This window comes from Ambystoma mexicanum, chromosome 2q (genome assembly GCF_040938575.1).
Source record: "Ambystoma mexicanum isolate Mex_15411 chromosome 2q, UKY_AmexF1_1, whole genome shotgun sequence".
Lineage (NCBI taxonomy): Eukaryota > Metazoa > Chordata > Amphibia > Caudata > Ambystomatidae > Ambystoma > Ambystoma mexicanum.
This window is the reverse complement of record NC_090924.1, coordinates 617,098,150-617,123,845: the sequence shown is the minus strand read 5'-3', so window position 1 is coordinate 617,123,845 and position 25,696 is coordinate 617,098,150. Positions and strand designations below refer to the sequence as shown.

Genomic DNA, 25,696 nt, shown 5'->3' with positions numbered 1-25,696 from the left:
TTGATCCCAGGCCAATAGACTCCTCTTTATTCGTCACATGAAGCTGTTCATCCACTGTCTTCTGACTCTGCAACCCTGGTCTGTCGCTGAGGTAGCTTGATTGGTTTTAATACGAGTCCGGCGTCCATCTTTCCATCATGGCCACACTAGCCACGTTATGTTTTGTTCTGCAGCAAGCTTCTATATGTCTTGTCTACCTTGCATTTCGGCATATATACAATTATTAGTCAGCAGGTTACTTTATCTCCTTCACCTATATGATTTATTCGTATTTGATTACATGTTTCTCTTGTTACTTCAGTTACATCTTTATTCTTTAAGTATTTTGCGTCTTTGTGTCTTCCCTTCATGACGTCACTCTGCCCTTGTCAGATTTCACTTAAAGCTATATGATGTCGAATGGTGCGTGACGACATCTTTCCATCACTTCAGTGCAAGTGTACATTTGATATGGTTGTCTGAGTGCATATCTTCTCTCATACACTCTACGTGGTATTGGGATGATACCTGGTGTCCCACATAGGGCTCTTCTCACACTATTCCAGTATGACAGAGATGAGGGGGCGGGAGCTATGGATGACGTATCCACCTGCTCCTCTACATGGGTATTAGTCATCTCTCATTCCCTACCTAAAAACAATAAAGGAATGGCGCTTGTTAAAGTCCAATAAAAAGTCTTCCACCTGTTTCAGTTTTCACAATCCTGCCAGTTTCTTTAGATTGCATACAAAACAAATGTTATCTTTTACTTCCACCTGATTCACATAGGGCCATTACCCCATTTACTGTCTTCACTTCTCATGCCCCTGTGGATTTTCCAATCAGGTACATAGAGGAAATATGCCATTGTGTTTCGGATTTACCAGGGCGCTTGTCACTATATGTTTCTCAAGCCCCTGTAACCTTGGAGGTTCTTCCAAGTTACAACTAACAAACCTGTATTCCTTATCTTCCGATCTGTATGGAGCATTTGCTCTGGTAATCTTTTCAGGCTTCCTTAAGCTTGTTGTTTCTTTCAAATTGCAGTGTTCTTTCTCTCCTTCCCCATGCTCACACCTGGACTTTGCTCATCGGGACGCTCAGACACCCGTAACCTCATAACTTTCTTATATCAAAGTGTTCAAACTTTCTTTCCCCAGCTTCATACCAGGGTTCTGCTTGTTCAGGACTTTCAGGCACACGTGACCTAAAATGCTCTGTTGCTTCAAAGTATCCATGGGTTATTTTCCCCAGCGTTACACTGGGTGCTTGTTCGGTCAGGACGCTCAGGCTCCTGTGGCCTCGTAGGATCACTTAAAATCAATACACAATGTCCGTTCCCCTCTATGGTACCCTAATTGTACCTTCTTGGTGGAAGCATTTGCTTCCCTGATACGGCTTCCGTGTTCATCGTACGTGTAGTCTGGGGGTTTGCTCCTTCTCCACCGGTCTGTTCTTAGCATCTGTTGTTACTGCTGCTTTGTTGTGGTTGCACAGCCAGAGGAAAGGAGAACCTCCCCATTGAATCCTCTTCCTCCGACTCGAACTGCTTGGTTGGATGGGACACCAGCATTCTAGCATTCGGTAAGGCTCTGGCTCCCTTTCCACCTCAGTGTCAGCCCTGCATTTGGACTTAGCTCTGCCCCTCAAGGCCGCCCCTTCCGCAGAGGTGCATCTCTGCGTCTTACTCACTCTTCGCCAAGTTTAAGAGATTCCCTCCGTACACAGTCTTCCCTGTGTTTAAGTACTTCCTCGCAGCAAAGGGTGTGTGGTCCTTGTTGACTGGAGCATTGCACCAGAGACCACCATTACTTTGAGGTAAAGGAAGATAAATTAAAGAAATGTCACTGTACGGTGGCATGAAGATATTTGTAAAGATGGCCTTCTCTGCGTCCATATACATGGACATGGTGATTTGGTTTGGGAAGTCCTTCTCGGACTGGGAGTCCTTGTCACTAGGAATCACTCCCAGTGAGGTCCCATTTGTTCAAACCCCTACAAAGGGTTTCATAGAGAAGTCTCACCTCCCAGCCTCATGGGGAGAATGGACAAAATTATCAGATTCGTGACACTATGCTGGGTAAGCCTAGCGTTAGTTGTAATGCAAAGCCTATGGAGATTCAAAGTTGCAGACTCCCACTCTATTGCATCTGAACTTGTAGATTGTATGTGCAAGATCAACTTTCTGTAGTTATCCTACCAATATTTACAATGCTTGACAAATACTTTTGCACCTTCATAAAAGACATGGCATACTACATCTGTGCTAGAATGCACTCTATATCTTCAAATATGTGGTGTCCTAAGTGATTTCTGATATATCATCACTGATGGCTTCTGAGATGCTCAAAGTGATTTCATGTGTGATGGCATCAGTGATGTCATTTGCAATGTCATCCATGTGCTTAGAGGCTGCGCAATGGGAGCCTCATAGTTAAGGTGGCATAGCTTTCAACACCTGCCGAATTTAAGGAGTTTTGTTGCATTACATTGCCACCTTAACATCTCTTCAAACTAAGACGTTTTCAAGGGTTTTGTTGCACTGAACGTATTCACCTTAAATGTCCTTTAACTAGAGTCTGTTTCTTCGCTGAATTCCAAGGGTTCTGTTAGGCTATATCTCCTCTCACCTGTAATTCTGCCTTTTTCTGATAGCATACCTGTTTTCATATAATTTGTTATTAATGTCTTCTGCTCTTCAGCTATGCAACATCGGTTGTATCAAGTATTTAATCATTTTTTGTGTCCACTTGAAAGGAATGGGGTCCTAATTGTGTACTGGGATGAGGAAGAGGGATATGGGGGTATTGTTAGTGATTACTATCTGGGTACTGTGAATAGAAAGCATGGGGTGTGTGTAGTTGTAGACTGTAAAGAGGAAGAGTGAGGTGGGGTAGTGGAGGATTAACGGGGAAGAGGGAGGTGGAAGTAGTGGTGGACTGTGACGATGAAGCGTGAGGTGGGCTAGTGGGGGCCTGTGACAAGAAAGAGTAAGGCCAGTGTAGTGGGGGACTGTGACCAGGAAGTGAGTGGGGTAGTTGGGGACTGTGATGAGGAAATGAGGTGAGGTAGTGGGAGCCTGTACCGAGGAAGAGGGAGGAGTGGAGGACTGCGACAAGAAAGAGTGAGGTGGGGTAGTTGGGGCCTGTGATGAGGAAAGTGAGATGGGGAAGTGGGGGACTGTGAGGATGAAGAGGGAGGGTGGGGGTAGTGTGGGAGTGTGACGAGGAAGAGCGAGGTGGGGTAGTTTGGGACTGTGATGAGGAAGAGTGAGGTGGGATAGTGGGGGGGTTGTGACAAAGACAAAGAAGAGTATGGCAGGGATAGTGTGGACTGTGATGAGGAAAATGAGATGGGGTAGTGGAGGACTGTGATGAGGAAGATTGAGGTTGGGTTAGTGGGGGACTGTGAGGAGGAAGAGTGAGGTGGGAGTAATGGGGGACCGTGATGAGAAAGGATGAGGTGGCAGTCGGGGAGCTGTGATTAAAAAGAGTAATGGGAGTTAATAGGGGACAGTGACAAGGAAGAGGGATGTGGGGGTAAAGGTAAGACTGCTATTGGGTACTGGTATGAGGAAGAGAGATGTGGGGGTAGTGACATGGACTACTATTGTGTACTGGGAGGAGGAAGAGGTAGGTGATAACAAAGGTAGGATTACTAATTGGGTACAAGGAAGAGTTAGGTGGGTTAGTGGAGGACTGTGACAAGAAGAGTGACGTGGGATAGTGAGGAATGTGACAAAGAAGGGTGAGGTGGAGTTAGTTGGGACTGTGACAAGGAAGAGTGAGATGGGGTAGTTGGGGACTGTGAGAAGGAAGAGTGAGGTGGGGTAGTGGGGAACTGTGATGAGGAAGAGGGATGTGTGGGTAAAGGTACAATTACCATTGGGTACTGGGATGAGGAAGAGGGAAGTTAGGGTAAAGGTAAGATTACTATTGGGTACTAGGACAATGAAGAGGCATGTGGGAGTATAGGTACAATTACTATTTAGTACTGGGTCGAGGAAGAGGTATGTAGGGGTTCAGGTAGGATTACAAATTAGGTACTGTGACGAAGAAGAGGGAGGTGCAATAATGTAAAGATCTTCCCAGCTGACATCAGGAGTACATCAAGATGTTCACTGTTAAGTCGTGTGATAAGCATGTCCAATCATAATAAAGGATATATGAAACAAGCACCGGCTTCTCTCGATCTTATGTTGCACACTTTCATTTCAAAGTAATTCAACAAATAAATGCTACAGTATGCCCATGCCCCTAACCTTCACAAATCATCCTTTCTTAGCCTACCCTTATGCTCCATATCCTCAAAACTACCCTACTTACACCACTTATAATATTTTAGCACAGCTTCCAAAAACGCTTTGAGATCTTGAATATCTAATTGCATAATGGCGGGTTTTCAGAAAGGAAAAGCCTTGGCACCAGCAATGCATCATGGAAGAAATAAATAACTTTTTGGGTACAGTGGCACCCCGCTCTATGCCAAATTGAAAAAATTACTTAAAGTATTTACACCAAAACAACAAAGGATTTCCTTTGAGCGGTTTGTGCCCAACTTGTTTCTTATTTGGAACAAATCCGTCCAGCCGTTTTGTCTGTGCGTTTGAGCAAAAACTTGTCATTTTTCCTGAGGGAAAATGGGTGGAAAAAACACTCCCTTTTTTACGTGTCTAAAATGACATGCTGATCTGTCCTATGCCTCAGAGGATATTAGACATAGAATGTTCACATTTTCTATGTATCTTCGGATCGAGATGACCCCACGGACATGGAATCCATTGGAAATGATTGATCACAGGGTTCGCTTGGATTAATTTATTACAAATAACAGACTCCAAGGTAAAGTAAAAAGGTATCAGCCCACTAGTGTCACTCTGGATTAAGTATATGAAACAATAAGTTATGCCACATGTTTGAGGACGGGAACATATGAGTCATGAATTGAATTTATTCAAATTTAGCCATATGTGTATTTCTAACAATGCTTCTCTGAAGAAACACACTAAGAAGAATGGGATAGTTAAAAAAACAAAAAACGAACACTGAAGACTAACTGAAAGAAGGAGACATTCTGAGAGTTCTTGTTTTGTGGTAAAAGTGGAGCTCTGTGGAGCAGTGTTTGAGTTGGTGCAGACAGACATAACAGCATGTGGAAATCTTACCGATAGATGCCTCCAAGATCCCGTTTGCAGAATACGCCAAGGCACACGTGAACACCAACGCATAGAACCCCAACTCATAGTGTGGCAAAACAGCTTTCACCCCCATGTTGGCTGCTCAGCCTCACAGAAAACTCAGAATGAAGTCAAATCTGAGAAAAAACAAAGAAAGAAAAAGTCCAGTCAACTTTCTAGACGTAGCATATCCAATATTAACCCTTGTGATGTGTAGGAATGCAGTAGTAAATACTTTCCAATCATGTACCATTTTTGTGAGCACCACCAAATCTGTTGAGAATATAGTTCGCGTAACCAATTCTAAAGTGCTTTTTGTGTTGCGAATTGTGTAACTGTTGCAAGACATAAGAATTAGAATAATATGCCATTGGCTTGTCACCACTAACCAATCACTGAAATAACTCATCCACTCAGATCTTTATGGACCTGTGACCACTACAGGATCAATTCTGAGATCATGTGAATGATTTTGCTAATTCTTTCCTCATTTATAAATATAAAAGAAGAGGTCCTGACTGACTGAATGACTCATCAATGCCAAGCTCAAACCGTTTAACCTAGGAATGTGAAATTTGGAAGGTAAATTGTTTTCATGATGTAGGACCTACTAAGAAAGGATTTTGAGAAATTACATCCCTAAGGGGAGATGGGGCAGAGGGAGTGAATTTTTGACTGACTCATCAACCCCCAACTCAAACCGTTTAACCTAGAAACATGAAATTTGGATTTAGAAGGTACATTTTTTTCATGACAACCCAATAGGTACCCACTAAGGAAGAATTTTGGGAAATCCATACCACAAATACCTCAGAATTTCCGTTTGAATTTATTAGACTTCAGATCCCCTTAAAGGTTTGTTTCACCATGACCATCAACAAATCTCAGGTGAAGACCTCAAAGGTAGCAGGGATTGACCTAAGGGAAGACTGCTTCTCGCATGAGCAGTTTTGGCCTCTTGCAAAGTGAGCTTGCCGAACTCTCTGGTAATCCTAGCACCTGAAGGGAGAACCACTAATGAAGATTACAAAGTAGTACACAAATATTATTTTTTGTAGGTTGCAGATGCAAATAAGTAATTTGTATTTTTTTGTCTGCCTCATTGTCTTTATAATTACAACACAAAAACAGTTCTGGACACACATCAATAGAATAACTATCTTTGATTTGTAGCCAATATGCCCGACTAACGTCTGCAATATACATTTCTTATTACTTTAAGACATCAACTTGTAAATTCTATTTTGTACAGTTTCAACAAAAAACTCATGTGTCTTTTGAAAACAATTGTACCAAATCCCAAAATCCAAGCAATGGAAGCCATGAACAACAGCTAGTCTGTCTATATACTGTTCCTCTCTCTTTGCCACCATTTTCTTTGTACAGCTGTACCGCTACTTTTTGAATGTGAGCCATGCTTACAAAATGCCAAAAATAAATACAAATGATAGAAATCAAAAACAACTTGATATTTTTCTTGAAGGCATTTACTGCTTTTGGTGAGTATTCCCATGTCATCCTGAAATAACTCAAGGACACTTGTACATGGGGACACGACACTGTGGCAATGTATATAACAGGCAGTATGCAATGTACACCCTTCACCAAACTCTCAGGTTTTTAGGGCTTTTTTGTGGTGTGTTTGTGTTGACAGATGGTTTTATGTATGTATTGTCTTTTTAAATAGGTAGTGCAGGAAGAGCGTAAAAACGCCACTGATAAATGCAAATTTAGAGACAGACACATGGGATGAAGGCTGGAGACGACAGATGAATTCGCATACAAGAGCTAGAAGGTAAACAACGTACCTCTACATATATTGCATCTGTAAAGACAAACAAGATGTGAATTTGAGCCCGCTCCAAGAACAGGGGACCTACTGTCAAGTATTGATAGAGAAGGTGGTCACTAAAATGATACACCCCTCTCAGAATTGTGTTAGTGCATGTACTAGCTTCCTCTCCCGAGTGAGGCATGTCAATGACAAATGAAAGGAAGAAGGCTAAATAAGATGTACTCTTCTATGGTAAATGATATACCCTCGTTGTAGCAATTAAACTGCAGTGAAGTTGGTTGAATAATGAAACCATTCTTCATATACTTGCTTCTCACAGATATCATTTTGGTGTTCTGGCCCAGATACAAGATGGATGGGAGTGGAACATAGGATCACTCACCAAGAAGTCTAAAAAGTGCAAGAAGACCAGAATGGCTAATGTGTCATGATGCCTGCCCCCGGAAGACCAGACCAGCCTGCTTCCGGGGCCCAGCAGCCCCGGAAGCAGGCATCATGCCACTTGGAGCATGCCCAAAAGCCCCATTTAGGGGCTGTTTGGGTTCAGTCCTGGCGCCTATGGTGCCAGGCTCATAAAGATAAAGTCAGTCCTGGCGCCATGGGCGCCAGGCTCATTATTGATAACTTACCTGAAGCAGACCAAGCTGCATACTCACCTGAGGCAGACCATGCTGCATGAAGACTCAAGCCAAATGATGCTTAGGAGGGACTATTTTACTGAAGGGACTATTTTGTTACTTGGGTGGGGCTGTGGAAGAATACTTACCTGGATCTTCTTCCAAGGCTATTTAAACCACGCCCGGACAGCCACACGTGCTTTGCGTTATTCTTCTTGCTGCAGCGTAACGCTCAACGTGTTTTCAGCAGCTCCAGTCTTCAGCCACGCCCGCTTCAGTCCTGGGACTCCTGAAACAAGAAGACAAAAAGGATAAAGGTTAGAACAGGAGTTTTAACTTAAATCCTTACCTGAATCCTGATCCATTTCGCCAAGGAACTGAAAGACAGAAGTCTTTGAAGCATCGCTTTGCATTTCTACGGCGCCGCGCTGAACTCACCTGCTTGGCGGTACTTCAGCATTCCATCACGCTCTCTCCATCTTGCGGCCGCCCTCCAACACCTAAGGAGACAAAGACAGCAAGGTGAGCAAGGGGACTCTCTAAGGCCATATAAGCTACCCCCAATGACTTACCTGATTTACCACGGGAGGTACTCACCTCATTTCGGGTCGGCGCAGTCAACTCTGCTTCATCGCCGTACCCTGGCCCCTAAGGGTAAAAACACAATAGACTTACCTGAATCTTACCGAGTGCCATTTGGAAATCTTCGAGTGGATTAATCGGCAACCTGCAAGGAATCGGACAGAGTGAAGAGCAGACATTTGAACTCTTATGAACAATTGGACTTTAGAGTCAATACTGGAACTCACCAATTCCTCTACGGCAGTGAAGTAACTGGTCATCAACGCGCCCCTGCGGTCGACTTTAGGATGGAGAGCTCATCCTTCCAAACCATCAGGTGAGACTAAGGAGGGGACATCAAGAGTGATCAGTGGGAAGACAACGGGAGTGGGGAAGGTGGGTTGTCACTCAATTCCACGGGTGGTTAATTCCTCTTCTCCTTTGCAGAAGAATATTCTTGCGAGCCAGACAAACTAGGCTGAGCTGGCCAGTCCAGTCAGTCATCTCGGCGCTACACATCATGCTGGTGGAAATAACAGCGGCCCAGTTCCGGTCGACGCCCCCGTGGGAACCAGGTGAGCGTGACATAATGCATGATAAACTGTTATAGTACAAATACCCCTGAAGAATTTCCTAGATAATTGTGACAAATAACAAAGGAAAGAAACATGTTGGGTAGTGATGATTGTTGAATGAATGAGTGGATGGGTGACAGAAGTATGGATGAACAGAAAGTTCTGGGAATATTGGATCCCCTGTTAATATAAACAACTGTTTACAATAGATTCTTAATGAAAACTTGTTCTATTTATGAATTGAATAATAGAAAACTGATTTACTAGGTAACAGAGTGTCGTGTATTTGTATTTGGGACAACATTGTCCAAATCTATAGCAATTTTTAGAATTGTCTTAGAAAAGATGGTAAATGTATGTTATTGAAATGTTTTTTAGAAAATGAAAATAAATTGATATTTTTGATATAAAATTGGTAAGAGTATGTTGGAAGTTAATGGACAACAACATATATGACTGCGCCAGAGGAATAATTGTTTTGTGTGGACTACACAAGGCACTGTAACAAGGTCCCATTTATGTGGTTAGCCGATAAGGCTGTGGAGACCATGGGGGCCAAGTGCCAACCTCATTGCATGATATGGGGCCCAGAGGCTTTTCCAGCCCGATCTACCTTACCCATCCCCTTACTCTTACCACCCACCACCTATATGAGTGACTGCTTCTTACAAACCCTAAGCGGGCCAAAACCCTGCCTTACCTCTATGTCTTTGAAAGCTACAACAATCTGTTGAAGAACAGTTGTAGGAAATGCAGCAAACATATACACAGACACTTGTACCAAGCCGAAATTAGTCACTATCACCATTTAAATCACAAGTCACCTGAGACTGGGAAACCCACAGGGGAGTAATAACACAGTGTCCAGCTTCCTTCAATCAACTAGCATTCACCATTGGTTCAATGTTATGAAGGCCAGAATTTACTTCCCTAGGATAAAATGCTCATTTGCAGGACAGAGCGAGCAGCAGAAGGCTCTTGAGAGGAGGTGGAGTATGAAAGGAGCAAGCACCAAACTAAGCTGAAATCCAAAATGGTTGACAACTTCCTAAAGCAATTGGTCTATGATGCTGTACCAGGAGGAGAGAATCAAAAATCAGCTATAGAAAACGTTTTGAAATCCGGCAACCAACCCCCATGATCAGCATCTGAGTCACCACAGACGAGGAAGGTTCGGAATGGGCGACATTGTGAGGTGCAAAAGCACTACTCAAAAGCAGCTTTTCGGTGGATGTCATGTGTGGGTATTGAAAGGAGGACAGCAGTGGCAATCTCATGTGGTGAAGATGGGCAAGTGAGGCGAGAGATCAGCAGCGAGGCAGTGGAGAAATTACAGAAGTGGGGAGTGGAGTGAGTAAGGAGATTGCAAAGAAAGAGAGAGGAAAGTAAAAAGACCAAGAGAGGTGAAAATAATGAGGAGGTGAAAAGCAGAAAGGAGAGAAGGAAGATTTGGAGAGGGGAATAGAAACAGGAGGTTAGAAGGAAAAATGAAAGACCTGGAGAGAGAAGTCGGAAGTGGATGATTGCTATAGGATGATAGAAGCGGACAGTGGAAAGTCATCAAGAAGAGGAGAAGATGGGGGAGACAAGTGAGGAGCAAGGAGAGAAGGAGAAAAATAGAGAACTAAGTGAAAGAACAGACACCTATAGGAGAAAACTGAAGAAGCTAAGAGGTTAGGTGAAGAGGGCCTGATGATTGCAGACCTCGAGGTGATGGAGGAATGAATACAGAGAGAGAGTGAAGCTGAATAGGAGGTGACGATGGGGTCTAAGAGAGAATCAGAGGAGTGTACACCGAACCATTTTGTGATGGCAATGACCAGAGCGCCATAGACTGCCAGTATCCCAGGGCACACAACTACAGCTCTCTGTGCCTTGTGAAATCTGGCTAAACCTGTGGCATCACTGGAAACAAGCCCGGGCCCCTCAAGTCCAGCAGACTGAACGGACTGCATACAGTACTAAGCATCCTGGCTACGACGACAACAGCAGGACAAGTCAACCAATCCAAGAAAGAAGTCTGCCCAAACTGACATGCGTTGAGTGCTGTGTACCTCCTGCACCATGGAAATACACTAATTTGGTTTCTAAGGTGTCCGGATTTATGATCGAACATGTTGTATAATTGATTGCTGAGAATCAGATCATGGATATATTGGCCGAGAGAAAACTTTCCTTGTGGGATGATAGGCCTGTCAAGGGCCACTGTGCTGAGTTGTGCTCCTAGTAGTAACTTGTTTGCTGTGAGCCAGTGAATAAATGTGTGCCGGGTGACTAATGGTGTGGTATTAGCACTGCTGCTACCCCTCAGAAAAAGTGCAGGTCACTCTCTTGTTCGCCTAACTCGTTTCTCCAGCGGATTGATTATTGCCTTCACCTGCAGAGCGGAAATCATACAAATACTGACAGTAACACGCTCATGCACGCTCCTTGCAAGTCCGGCAAGTCTCAACAAAGAGGCAGTTGGCAGTCTTGCGGTCCATGGGGCACAGTGAGTACCCATCCACTTGTAATTTCAACATTGAACTATGTCGGCTGTCCAGAAGTCCTATTAGTTGCATAGTGGAAATAGCTACAGGGGCAAATGGACAATAGAGTCCAGCAGGAGTTAAAAAAAATGAGTATCTAGCAAGCTGCGCGTGGATGCCACAGCTGAAGGCATTGTAGCAACAGTAAAGGTTACTCGCCGGTAGTGTCATCCATGTGCTGCGCAAAGTAAAATGACAGCGTTTATAAAGCCTACACCACTGTAGAGGAACAGGTAGATGCTTTCTCATTAGTTGCCGCCTCCTCACCGCCGTCATACTGGAATAGTCAGAGAAAAGCAGTAAATGGGAACCCCTGTATTGTTCTCATACTGCATCGAGTGCATGATAGACGTTATGCACTCAGAAAGCCATTCACAATGTACCTTCGTACTGAAAGTGTGGAAGGATGTCACATGGAAAGATGTCTCATGCCAGGATGTCAGAACACACCTAGCGACATCATGGATGTACGTTAAAGTGAAATCTGACGAGGACAGAGTGATATATAAGAACAAGTGATGGTGCTAAGATAAGGAGAGCAACTGAAAGACAAGGCAAGAGGTAATAGATCAGGACAGAGTGATGTCATAAAGAAGATATATGAGCATATGCTGAAATGATACAAATGTACTTAAGAAGTAACAATGTAACTGAAGCACCAAGAAACATGTACCTAAAAAGCTAACGTAATCATGGAAACAAAGAAGTGCAGAAACTTACTGATCAATAACTGTAAATACTCAGTAACACAAGGTGGAAAGAAAACATATAGAAGCTTGCTATAGAGGAGTATATAACGTGGCAAGGACGACCATAATGAGAAAATGGACGCTGGCTCATGTTAAATTTAACCAAGCTATCTCCCAGGTAGGCCGAGGCTGTAGAAAACCAGGGGGGTCCTGGGAGTCCCTCAGCCGGACATTTGTCCCGATTACGAGAGACTTACCCAGATTCTTTAGCACACTATCTTTCACAGAGGAGAATATCGAAAACATATCAGTCTTTGTCCTGCCCTGAGACAGTCCAGCCCTGAAATGCTAGGCAATTCTCCTCTGAACAAGAGTACCAACAGCAACCCCAGACACATGTTTCGGTCTGGTTGGACCTCATCAGTAGAGTGGAGCTGTGCCTCTCTAAGAATAGTGAGCAAGGGGTCCACATCTGGATTCCCCTCTTAATTTAGGATGAGACCCAAAGTTACTTAAATATGAAAAAAACAAGGGGGTCCTGGGAGTCCCTCTGGACACAGAAAAACAGCTCTCTGTACAGAACCGACGATGAGTCAAGGTTGGCCCAGAATGAAGATTGATATTTTAAGGGATACACACAGAGCATAAAGGGAGTACATGGATAAGCTTTGAATGTGGGCGGAAGAAGAAGAAAACATCTGCAAGAGCGAAGCTGTTGGTCAATTAAGAGTATACAAAGTTCATGTGAGATTGAGAGAGCAAGTCTCTACGGACCAAGAGGAGCAACAGCACCCAGAATAATTAAATCAAATAACAGTAAATAGAAGGCTGAAATGGGCACATTCGTGGTCTCTTCACACGTCACTCAGAAGTCGGAAATAAAGGCTATTTATTAGAGCTTGAGTTAAGATAGTGGTGTGCGCACACACCCTTGAATATTCCAGGACAGTGAACAGGCCACAAGGTCAACTATAATTGGAAGACTTTGGTTATGTTTTATTTCACGTACATGTTGCTAAAGAGCCAAATGTCCAGGGTTGGGATAGTATGCCAACCATTCAGTGGAGTTGGGGACAACCTAATGTGCAATGTAGTATTGACCAATCCACTGTTGTGTCTGTTATAATCAGTACTATATGTATTTAGAGGTAGTTCAAGGTGTGCCCTACTGATAAGGGGAAGTCAATGATATACTAATCCTTATATGTTCTATAAGCAGATATGTTCCCTTAACCAATCCCTTCACTCAATAGGGAGGATTTGTATTTTGCTACGTAGAATGACATCATATATGAGGCATATTGGGGTATAAGACCTCTATGTAATAAAGCTACTATGTGATTGTGCAAGTACCTTTCCGATGCCTGTGAGTTCTCCCTGCTTTATTAAATGACAATAAAGAAGTACTTTGCCATATTCCTTGAGTCTGTCCGATTATTTGGTCTAAGATCATTATTTGTCATTCCATCTAGCATAAAATAACACTTCAAGGTGCTAGAGAACACCCCTGCCATCCGAAATCTTACCTCAAGTAGAATTGTGATAAACATCATTGACGTTTTAGTCCACAAGGAGACTTCAATGTCCAATCTGGTAGACAACAAATTGCTGCTTAATTTGCGTTTAAGCCTTCAAAGAAACTCCATAGGTGAACACTTGCACGCAACTAATATGTTCAGTCTGAATCCATCTGAAAATATAATTGGCATTGTTCTAACAAACTCGTACAACTTGTCTAAATCTCCTAACTTGGTAAGGATATCAGAGAGTCTGTATGCCTCATCACCTGTATATGACACCTCTTCTGTAGCTAGCACTACAGATTCTTCCATTATTGAAAATCCTGCAGAGGCTGAATCATTGACTATGTTGAAAGCTATTCTTTCTCTATGTAATAATTTGTATGGAGACCATCAAATGTTGAAAGCAGGCCTAACAAAGCTGGTGGATTTTTTTAGGCAGCACACCAGCATGAATCCATCCAAATGACAAACGGACCAAGAGTGTTTGAAGAAAACAATGGTGTTGATTGGTTAAGTGGCTCCGATGATCCGGAGGAAACAATCTCAACAGAGGTTAACATACGTAGGATTGAAACAAAATAACATGATAACAGCCAGGTGGAAGCTCTCATTCAGCTATAAAGATGCCAGTTGGGCCATAGTCCATCTGGTTTTGCTAGTAATACTAGAACTCATAATGGCGAATGCCCAAGAATTCCTCAGTGGAGGCTGTGACTTTTAGCAGATAGCCAAAACCAGTCCTGCTACTAAATTGGCTAGAAGAGCGTTGACCAGAAAGAGCCAAGAAAGCCCACAAAGTAGTGATTTGGAGGTAGTTAGGTTTCAAGTGGCCGAGTGTGAGCAGAGAGCATACTCTACAAACTACCAGAAATAGCAGTTTGGAATACTCAGGGTGTTAACACATTTGCATCCAACCCTGTTGGTCAAAACTTGCGAATGGAATCTGATATGTTTGTTCTGCAACAAAAACATGACTTGTCCCTGAATTCTGCCTAGATGGATACCAAGTTATTCAGAGATTTCTACTAGTTTAACAGGGTGGCAGGCCCTCAGGAGTCCTCATTATTGGACCAAAAAAGGCCTTGCATTGGTAGTTTAAATCTAATTTTGATTCCCAATACGTGCTAGCTGGAAATATATCCTCCAAGTCCAGCGCTTTTTAGGCCGTATATTGCCAATTTCTTTTTTTATTGATATAGCTGACATTATGTCAACTCTTCAATTTACACAATTACAATAAACATATTTGTTATTAAACATTCACAATACATTTGTCAAAGTTAGGTCACAGAAAGAAGAATAAAAGAAATTAGAAGACATCACTATTTGTGGTATCATTCTTAATCACAATCTTCATCAAGCATCAATGCTTTTAAAAAATTCACAGTTGCGAGCTGAATTGATAATTTGCCAGCACATAAAATAAAGGACCACTGTTTATCCGGTTCCAAGGCAGCTAAATACAAACAATGATCTCTGAAATGTATCTGCCTAAGTAGTATTAATTTAGGGGAAAGTGAGATCAAATGATGCAAAGACTGTGAGATCTCTCTCTTTAGGCAGAATCGACAAAAATGCATTTCTTTAGGTATTTGATTTCGCCTTGCTTGAATTTCGTGAGTGGGCCATAAATTAAAACAAAGCCGTAAAATGGCATTTCGCATGACAAAAGAGGGGGATTTCAACAAATAAGGTTCCATCATTTTTACATGTTTTGGATGAAATAGGGACTCGCAGTGATTCTTATATTTCAAGCAGTTGGTGCGCGTTTCCATCCAATCATATCTATATAACATTTGTTTGGCTTTCTCTGGGTTTGTAACCAATATGTCTATTGAAATATCGGCCTTTGCCAATAAGTTATAAACTTTATACATCCATTTTTGCACAAACATATGTGTAGTCGTGAACATGTATGTGGACAAGGTTTGCAAGATATTGTTACAGCCAGTTGAGATTAAGCACTTCCGAAAGAGCGCACAAATATGCCACTCATAACCTGCTTGAAGTGAAACAAGGCCAAGTTCATATCGCAGCCGGGGTCCCCGGAACACATGTGGGTAATTGTAAAATACTCCTCCAGAATTGAGCTTCCAGTTTGTCTATACCAGTTGTGACCAAATAGATTGAGTTTCAAGGCCATATAAAAGACATGGCGTTACTTTCTGTCGCCAAAATATTATGGCTGGTTTTAAAGTGAATTTCCCATAACGATGTATGATGATCTTTGTTTGTGAAATCGCAGTAGCCAGTTTTTCGCTCCACACTGTTTATATGGCCTGTTGCGACAGCACTGCCCTCAAAAGTAGTACCCAAATAGATATAACTGGGGACGATTAGTAATTGTGTCTTTTTAATCATCCAAACAAATCTATTATGTGTGGATTTAGTAGGTGTAGGTGTCATATTGAATGATAATTGATTTGCATCAATGTAAGACGAAAATGCTGTTAAAAGGTTTTGTAACCCTATTGGTGTTTTTGCAATGAGGATTAGATCATCCGCATAAATTAGGGCCTTTATCGGAACACAATGAATAATTGGTGAATCTGACAATATTCCAGCAAAGGTTTGGCTAATTTCATGGATAAAATAATTAAATATTGCCGAGGCAATAAACATCCTTGTTTTAAACCCTGTGCAGTGGCGATGGAAGTGGACAATACACCACCTAAATTCAATCTGATGCGTACTGATGTTTGAGAATGAAGTGCATAAATGACTTCACATAACGTGACCGGGCAAGCATCTCTTTCTAATTTTGACATTAGAATAACTCGGGAAACTGAATCAAAGGCCGCATTTAGGTCTATAAATGAAAAATAAACAGGCTATTTGGTGGTATGACATTGGGACTTGATTGCATTCAGACAGAGTAGATTTATATTGGTCCCCAGGCCCACTACAAACCCAGATTGTTGAGGGTCTCGGAAATTACCGGTTTTGGTCCAGATATTAAAGTCACGTAGGATTAATTTGGCAAATAATTTGCTTGGGGCATCTAAAAGTGCGATTGGGCAGTAGTTCTGGGGTAACGTCCGATTGCCCTTTTTATAGATAGGAATGATTATCATCGTTTTCCATGATTGTGGAATCTCTTTGGTACAAACCACTTGCTGGAAGATTGTGCCCAAGATTAGAGACCAATATCCTGGATTCATCTTAAACATCTGGTTATGCAAGCCATCTGGGCCAGCTGCTCTTGATGAGCTGGCTTGTCTAATGAAACGTTCTATAATATCAGGGGAACATTCGATCAACCACTGTGTGGCTGGATCAGAACTAAATTTAGACTGTTCAATGTTTTTCTTTATGACCCACCTGGTAATGGGATGACCATAACAATCATCTCTCATGTGGAACAAATCCTAAATGAATAGCTAATAATTAATCTGGGTAAGCTCAATTTCTAAAGGTATGCGTCTAGGCCAGTCAAAACCCTCCACCAGTACCTGGTCTTCCCCCACAGTACTACTAGCAAAACAGGATGGTAGCTGGAGATTTTGTATTGACTTCAGAAATCTAAATGCAATTTCAGCCTTTGATGCTTATCCCATGCCTCGCATCAGCGATCTTATTGACCACCTTGATAACGCTGTATATCTCTCTACCATAGACCTTACAATAAGGCTATTGGCAAGTTCCATTGCATGGTCCCGATAAAGAAAAAACAGCCTTGGATATTGTTACCACATCACTTACCTGGGGTAGGGGGTGCTCCACTTCACTTACCTGGGGTAGGGGGCGCACCTATGGGTCCCGGCGTGCCCCATCCTGGCGCTTCTATCCCCGATACCGGCTGGGGGGACCGCGGTCTTCTGCGGCACTCGGCGCTTCCGGGTTTCCCGTGTCTCGGGATTCGCGCATGCGCGGAAGGCCGTGTTTTGTCCTTCGCGCATGCGCGGTCCACGAGACGCTTGGGAAGCCACAAGCTTGCTTCCCAAGCCTCGTTCTGGGCACGGTAGCACCCGGGGACAGCACGGCTTGCGTTCCAAGCCTCCCGGGTGCTGCCGGCCCTATTTAAGGGACGGAGTCTTGAGACTCACCGCGTCTCAACGCGGTTTGGTTTTGGATCGCGTTCCTCGCTCCCGCAGCTTCCCGCTGCCTTCCATTCTTCCTTGTTTGGTTCCTAGTTCCCTCCAGTATTCCCTCCTGTTCCCTTGGGTCTTGGTCCATCTCTCCCTTGGTTTCCCCTTAGGCTGCCTTGGGTCCTCTCCTTCCCTCTCAGCCATTGCTTCTTGACCAGCCTTTTGCCTGCTGCCATCTTCCTGGAGCCTTGCTGCTCTCAGCTGTGGACTATCATCCTCAGACCAGCCTTTTGCCTGCTGCCATCTTCCTGGATCCTTACAGCTACTGCTTTGGACTATCATCTCTGCTCAACCATTGGCCCACAGCCATTTCTTGGAACTTTGCAGTCCTCAATTGTGGACATTTGCCTTCAATCACAGCCTACTTTTGGAGTCATCTCAGAAGTAGTTCATCAGCGAACAGTCTACAAGAATCGCCTTCCCTGACAGTGCTTGCACTGTCACGGCGCCACGAGAATCAGGGAAGTGCGCATTCGTGGCGTTGGGAGCTGGTTCACCCCTGGCCCTGTTGATACCAGGGAGAGGGCTGCACCGGTTTCTCGCGCTACACCTTCTGCAGTCATCAGTCAGACAGCCTGGCAAACTCACCACGATCAACTACCGGAAGTTCAGGTATTCAGCGCCCAAGAGACTCTTTCCTTAATAGATTGAGACGCCTACCTTCCGACTCCAAGATGGATGAGGTTCAAGAACTTCGGGAGGAGATGCGAGTTCTTTGGGCCGAAATGACAGCACTCCGTCAAGAGAACATCGGTCTAAGACAGATGGTGTCACAAGCTTCTGGGGCATCACCTCAGGGTGAAGGAGCTATGTCTCAGACCGCGCCTATCAAGTTTGACGGTGATTCTAGACGTGTGGCAGAGTTTTGCAACCACTGCAAGATACATTTCCTCTTTAGAGCCTCCTATTTCAATTCTGACAAGGCCAAGATTGGATATATTCTGGGAAATTTGACCAGGAATGCCCTTGCGTGGGCAGCCCCATTGGTGTCCGCCAATAGCCCCATACTCAATGACTTCACAGCTTTTGAAAAAGCATTTTTGGAGGTTTTCCAATCACCAAATCTGGCTTCCACAACCCAGAACCAATTGATGGATCTGAAACAAGGATCTATGGATATAATAGCCTACATTGGCCGTTTTCGTCAATTGGCAACCGATTCCCAGTGGCCTGAGATAACCCAGAAAACTTTGTTTTGAAGAGGATTGAGAGAGGAGTATAAGGACGAATTACTGCATATTCCAGAGCCTGACACCGTTCAGCAACTTGTTGAACAGGTTTTGCGCATAGACCATAGGTTGGCAGAACGGAGGGGTGAGAGACGACGAGCAGAGCGGATGTTCGCAAGACCACCCAACGCTAAGGCCGGAAATTCCGGGTCTTCGGACCCCGGTCCAGAACCCATGCAGTTGGGAGCCGTTAGGGGTCCGCTCTCCGAAGCAGAACTAAAACGCAGAAGAAGTTTAAGACTTTGTTTATACTGTGGGACTGCCGGGCACTACTTGGGTTCCTGTCCTCTACACCCCCAAAGGAAATCAGAAAACTAGAAGGCCTGTCGTCTGTAGGAAAGGCAACGACAGGTCCTGACTCGTACTTAGTCCTTTCCAATTCCAATTCCTTGCTCCAGCCTATGCAACCGGCTGTTCTACTGGTTGTGAAGATCAAGCTGTCATGGTTAGACAAAGAGGCAGAAGTTCTAGGCTTATTGGACTGTGGGGCCTCCGGAAACTACATAGACGAGACATTTGCAGCCTGTCATGGCATACCTTTGTTCGCCCGGAGAAGTGTCCTGCCCGTTGAGGTGATCGATGGAACCCCTTTATCTTCAGGCCCAATTTGTCAACAAACCATGTGCCTACATATTCAGATCAAGGAACATGGGGAAAGAATCGCCCTGAATGTCATCAGATCACCCTCCTATCCTGTGGTTTTAGGATTGCCCTGACTTCTTCACGACAATCCAACCATCAATTGGGGAGCTCGCACCTTGGATTTCTCCTCTGCTCATTGCCTCCGAAATTGTTGCTCGCCCGGCGTGACTCAAAAGGATATCACTTCCATACCCCTCACGAGGGGTACTGGTCCTCCTGGGTTTTGTTCTCTGTTGCCTGTCCCTCTGGAATACGCTGAATTTCAGACCGTGTTCTCTGAGCCTGGAGACATACCACTGCCTCCTCACTGAATTTTTGACTGTTCCATAGAACGGGTGCCTGGTTCTGTGATACCTCATGGGAAGGTATATGCCTTGTCCCTTACTGAGAAGACGGCCCTTCAAGAATACCTGTCAGATTGCATCAGGAAGGGATTACATTGCTCCCTCAAAGTCACCAGCTGGTTTTCCGTTATTTTTTGTGAAGAAGAAGGAAGGAACCCTACGACCCTGTATCGACTATCGTCAATTAAACGATATCACATGAAAAGATAGATATCCATTGCCTTTAATTCGGAACATCATGGAATCCCTTCAAGCAGCCCAGGTCTTTACCAAGTTGGATCTGCGAGGCGCTTATCATTTAATTCGAATTAACGAAGGAGATTAATGGAAGACAGCTTTTAAGACTCTTTTTGGGCATTACGAATACCGGGTCATGCCATTCAGGCTATGTAATGCCCCTGCTGATTTTCAGCGTTTTATGGATAACATCTTTGGCGACTTAATTGGAATATCAGTTTGGGTGTAGCTTGATGATATTCTCATTTTCTCAGCTTCCCTGAAACAACATGTGGGACATGTTCGGGAGGTGCTTCGACGGTTGTCCCAGAACCAACTGTACGCTAAGGCTGAGAAGTGTTGTTTTCATCAGAAAAGAATGGAGTTTCTGGGTTATGTGATCAGTGGCACAGGTATCTTCATGGATCCAGCAAAGGTACAAGCCATTCAGAACTGGACTCAACCTTCCGATCAGAAGTCCCTTCAACGATTCTTGGGATTTGCCAATTTTTATCGGCAATTTATACCCCATTTTTCACAACTCACGGTTCCTTTGACTCAATTAACCAGCAGTAAAGTGCCCTTTCTTTGGAATTCACAGGCCACCAAGGCTTTTGACACCTTGAAACAAGCCTTTAGTGCAGCTCCCATTTTGCGTCATCCTAATGATGAGATGCCGTACATCGTGGAGGCCGACGCCTCTGATTTTGCTGTTGGTGCTGTTCTCCTGCAGAAGGAATCTGAAACTGATTTGGAACACCCTGTGGCATATTTCTCTCGCAAGCTCACTCCTAGTGAACGGAATTACGCAGTGATTGAAAAGGAATTGTTGGCCATAAAGGCTGCATTTGAAGAATGGAGGCATCATCTCCTTGGGGGACGGCATTCGGTGGAAATACGTACTGATCACCGTAACCTACAGTATTTGAAGTCTCTTCAGTGCCGAACCTCTCGTCAAGCCCGATGGGCCTTCTTTTTCTCTCACTACGACTTTCATATTACGTACATCCCCAGTGCTCAGAACTTAAAGGCCAACGCCTTATCTCGGTCCTTGGATGAAGACGTGAGAAGTCAGAACAGGGATGTGCCACTAATATCTCCAAAGCATTTTCTGTTCACACTTTCACCTCATCTTCAGAAGATTCTACAAGACACAGGATCTGGTCCAGCTCGGGAAGGCCTCCTGAGGCACTCTCAGGTTACTGAAAATAATGGGTTGCTTTTCTTTCGGAACAGGTTATATATCCCCACAACCTCTCTTCGAACTCTTGTGCTTCATGGGTTTCACGACTCCCGAGTGGGTGGTCATCGTGGAGTGAGAGCCACTCGAGAATTGATATCCAGACAGTTCTGGTGGCCAGGATGGGCCGAAGATGTTGACCGTTATGTTAAGAGCTGCCCTGTGTGTGCTCAGGTTAAGACTCCTAGGAAGAGACCCCTGGGATTGCTTCATCCCACTGAGATACCTCCTTACCCATGGCACACCATTGCGGTTGATTTCATCGTTGAACTCCCTCCATCGGAAGGATATACCTGTATTATGGTCGTTGTGGACTGTTTTTCTAAGGCGGCCCATTTTGTTCCATTTTTTAGGATACCCACTGCTTCGCAGATGGCTTTGGCATTTCTTCAGAAGGTGTACAGGTTACACGGATTACCGGAAAAGATCATATCCGACCGAGGATCTCAGTTCTTGTCATCTTTCTGGCGTCAATTGTGTGGTCATCTCGGCATTCATCGAGCACTTAGTTCAAGTTATCATCTTCACACTAATGGCCAGACTGAAAGGACTAACAAGAGTCTGGAACAGTACCTTCGGTGTTTTGCCAATGCCACTCAATCTAACTGGAAGTCACATCTGGATTTGGCTGAAGTCTCCTATAACAACACGGTTCATTCTGCTATGGGCCTGAGTCCGTTCTTCTGTTTGTCTGGTCTGCATCCTAGACTGGTGCCCTTTTGTCCCGTACTACCCAGTGCGGTTCCTTCTGCTGATCAGCTTGTCACTTCCATCCAGGATCAACACTCCTTGGCACGCAGTACCTTAGCGGAGGCACAGGCACGTATGAAGCAACAGCCTGATAAAGGGAGGACCCCGGAACCCGCTTTCCAGGTGGGGGATTTGGTTTGGTTGTCCTCCAAGAATCTTCCAGTACGTAATTTACCCACCAAATTAGCTCCCCGCTATTTTGGCCCATTCAGGATTACTAGGCGCTTGTCAGCTGTAGCGTTTCGTTTACAGTTGCCTCAGTTATGGTGGGTGCACCCTGTTTTCCATGTTTCCCTGTTGAAGCCATACGTGGTTGACACTTTTGGCCGGTCTTACCCTCGTCCCGCATCTGTTGTTGTCCGGGGGTCCCCAGAATTTGAGGTGCAGGAGATTTGCGATTCACGCATAAGGCGGGGGGGTTCTCCAGTACTTGGTGGACTGGAAAGGCTACCCCGCCTGTGATCGCACTTGGGAACCACGTAGTTATGTGCATGCTCCCCGCCTGGTTCGTGAATTCTATCACCGCTTTCCTTGGAAACCTGGGGCACCTGGCCTTCCTGGGAGGAGGCAAAGTGTTACCACATCACTTACCTGGGGTAGGGGGCACTCCACTTCACTTACCTGGGTTAGGGGGCACACCTATGGGTCCCGGCACGCCCCATCCTGGCGCTTCTATCCCCTATACCGGCTGGGGGGACCGCAGTCTTCTGCGGCACTCGGCGCTTCCGGGTTTCCCGTGTCTCAGGATTCGCGCATGCGCGGAAGGCCGCGTTTTGTCATTCGCGCATGCGTCCACAAGCTTGCTTCCCAAGCCTCGTTCTGGGCACGGTAGCACCTGGGGACAGCACGGCTTGCGTTCCAAGCCTCCCGGGTGCTGCCGGCCCTATTTAAGGGACGGAGTCTTGAGACTCACCGCTTCTCAACGCGGTTTGGTTTTGGATCGCGTTCCTCGCTCCCGCAGCTTCCCGCTGCCTTCCATTCTTCCTTGTTTGGTTCCTTGTTCCCTCCAGTATTCCCTCCTGTTCCCTTTGGATCTTGGTCCATCTCTCCCTTGGTTTCCCCTTAGGCTGCCTTGGGTCCTCTCCTTCCCTCTCCTTCCCTCTCAGCCATTGCTTCTGGACCAGCCTTTTGCCTGCTGCCATCTTCCTGGAGCCTTGCTGCTCTCAGCTGTGGACTATCATCCTCAGACCAGCCTTTTGCCTGCTGCCATCTTCCTGGAGCCTTGCAGCTACTGCTTTGGACTATCACCTCTGCTCAACCATTGGCCCACAGCCATTTCTTGGAACTTTGCAGTCCTCAATTGTGGACATTTTCCTTCAATCACAGCCTACTTTTGGAGTCATCTCAGAAGTAGTTCATCAGCGAACAGTCTACAAGAACTGCCTTCCCTGACAGTGCTTGCACTGTCCCGGCGCCACGAGAATCAGGGAAGTGCGCATTCGTGGCGTTGGGAGCTGGTTCACCCCTGGCCCTGTTGATACCAGGGAGAGGGCTGCACCGGTTTCTCGCGTTACACCTTCTGCAGTCATCAGTCGGACAGCCTGGCGACCTCACCACGATCAACTACCGGAAGTTCAGGTATTCAGCGCCCAAGAGACGCTTTCCTTAATAGATACACCTATAGGTTTAGTCCACTTTAAAGTCCTCCCCTTTGGGCTACATGGGGCCCCTGCAACATTCCAGCGGTTGATAGATAAAATCTTGCAACCTTATTCTAACTTTTGTGGGGCCTAGATAGACCACATTGTGATCCATAGTAAGACCTGGGAGGATCATGTCTAACATGTATACACTATCATGAGAGTCTTAAGAGCCACAGGGCTAACAGCCAATATGTAAATTGGTTCATTCTGCTGTAAAATACTTAGGCTTTTTGTGAGAAATGGCACAGTAAAGCCGTTCTAGACACACCTACACCCAAATCGAAGAAAGATCTTAGGGCATTTCCAGGACTAATTGGCTGTTACCATAGATGTATACCCAATTTTTCCAGTAAAATAGCCAATCTCATTGATAAGTTAAGGACGCAGAACTGCAAAAACAGGAGGAATGAGGAAGATCAGAAATGTTATACATCTTTGAAAGATACCCTATGTCAGAGCTCTATCCTAAAAGTGGCTGACTTCTCGAAGGAGTTTATCATACAAACTGATGCTTCCCTAGCAGTACCAGGAGCTGTCCTTTCACAAAATCATGACGGCCTGGAACATCCCATACTTTATATAACAAGGAAACTCTGCCCGGGAAAAACACGATTCTGTCATCGAGCTGGAGTCTCTTGCCATAAAGTGGGCCATCATACATTTAAAGTAATATCTGTTGGGAAGGAAATTTAGACTAGTCACTAACCATTCTCCCTTGGTGTGGATTAGCCAGAGAAAATAATCCAATTCACAAGTTATGCAGGGAAGGCTGAGATCAAGGAAATGTTGACTTCCTGTCTCGGTTCCCCTGTGAAACAGTCAGATCCACCCTGCATAGGGGAAGGGTATGTGTGGAATCTGAGGGTGTCCTCACTTCTTCCCCAAAATATCCTCCCCCTGTGTGGCCAGGGAAAGGCTATTGCTTTCAGATCCTGACCATGGGGGTGGATATGCAAGGGAGGATCACCTGGGATGAGGAGACTTAGGGATTGGGGATAAGGCGCCCTTTGGTGACACACGGTATTCCCCATTTGCCTTTCATTTGGAATCAAATATCCCCAGTCTTTGATGGGATATTTCCAATCTCTTCCCTGTTGTGTTAGAAAACCATCTCCCAATGCACACCTCTATGGTACTGAGACAAGGAAGAGACCACATAGGAACTTAGATTCATCCTTTATTAATTCAGACATACATAAACACCACTCTGGTAGTGGGACAAGGAAGAGGGATGCCAAGTACCAAGACCGTTGTGAAATCAATGAGAATGACCTGAAGCTGAGGGGCGCTAAAAATGGCCCGCTCAGTTCAGGCTAAGGGAGTCGGTTGTAAAATGCTTGCAAACGGAGGAGCCAGAGATGAAGGCAGGAAGACATGTGCCTGAGATGCCGAGGTGCTACAGAGTCGTTGCAGCAGAGGCAGTTTGTGTCAGGCATTGTCAGAAGTTATCCAGTGGCATGGATTGGCTGCCGACCTCCTGAAATCAAGAGGACTCCCTCTCCGGTAGCCCATGGTATCAGAGACCCAGGATGAGGGGCTTGCCGAGCTTGAAATGGTAGCAGCCATGAAGAACTGACCGAAGCAGAGAGGGCCCAAGAAGACAGCGTACCCGGTGAGTCAAGTGAGGCTGAATGACTTCCTCACACAGACTATCATTAGTTTCAGTAAGGTAGGCCTTATCCCACCCTGTTTTGTTATTTTAATAAAGGTTTGTACCGCAAACTTTCCTCAGTTGTCTGTGTCTACTTTTTGATGCCTTCACAAAAGAGAGACATACTACCCAATCTCATAGAATTGGAGAAACTAGACAGTGAAAAGAAGAGACTGTTGATTGAGAAAGACAGAATAAAAGGAAATTTGGGGCTCAGCTCCCCTTAAGAGAGAAAGTCAAGAAAGCAAGAAGTGATAAAGGAAAAGAGGTAGAAAAGTCTTTTAAAGAACTGAATGAACTGGTAAGGGAAATAGCCAAGCGCTATTTGAAGATTCAATACTAAAAGAGACACTTGGTTGAGAAGCCAACTTCCAAACCCATCAGAAGGGAGTCATTCTCCTGGTCTTAAGTTGTTTAACATTTGTGTGAGGGTCAATATAGGCTAGCTTT

At 44.8% G+C, this 25,696-nt stretch overlaps 1 protein-coding gene across 1 annotated transcript in view; it reads right to left on the bottom strand.

The window, feature by feature from the left end:
• Positions 1–25,696, bottom strand: part of HHATL (hedgehog acyltransferase like) — a 360,457-nt gene that overhangs the window by 226,035 nt on the left and 108,726 nt on the right. Inside the window, exon 2 of the mRNA XM_069647763.1 lies at positions 5,144–5,292. Coding sequence (XP_069503864.1) covers positions 5,144–5,249 — 106 coding nt within the window. The 5' untranslated portion in view covers positions 5,250–5,292. The remainder of the gene's footprint in view (positions 1–5,143; positions 5,293–25,696) is intronic.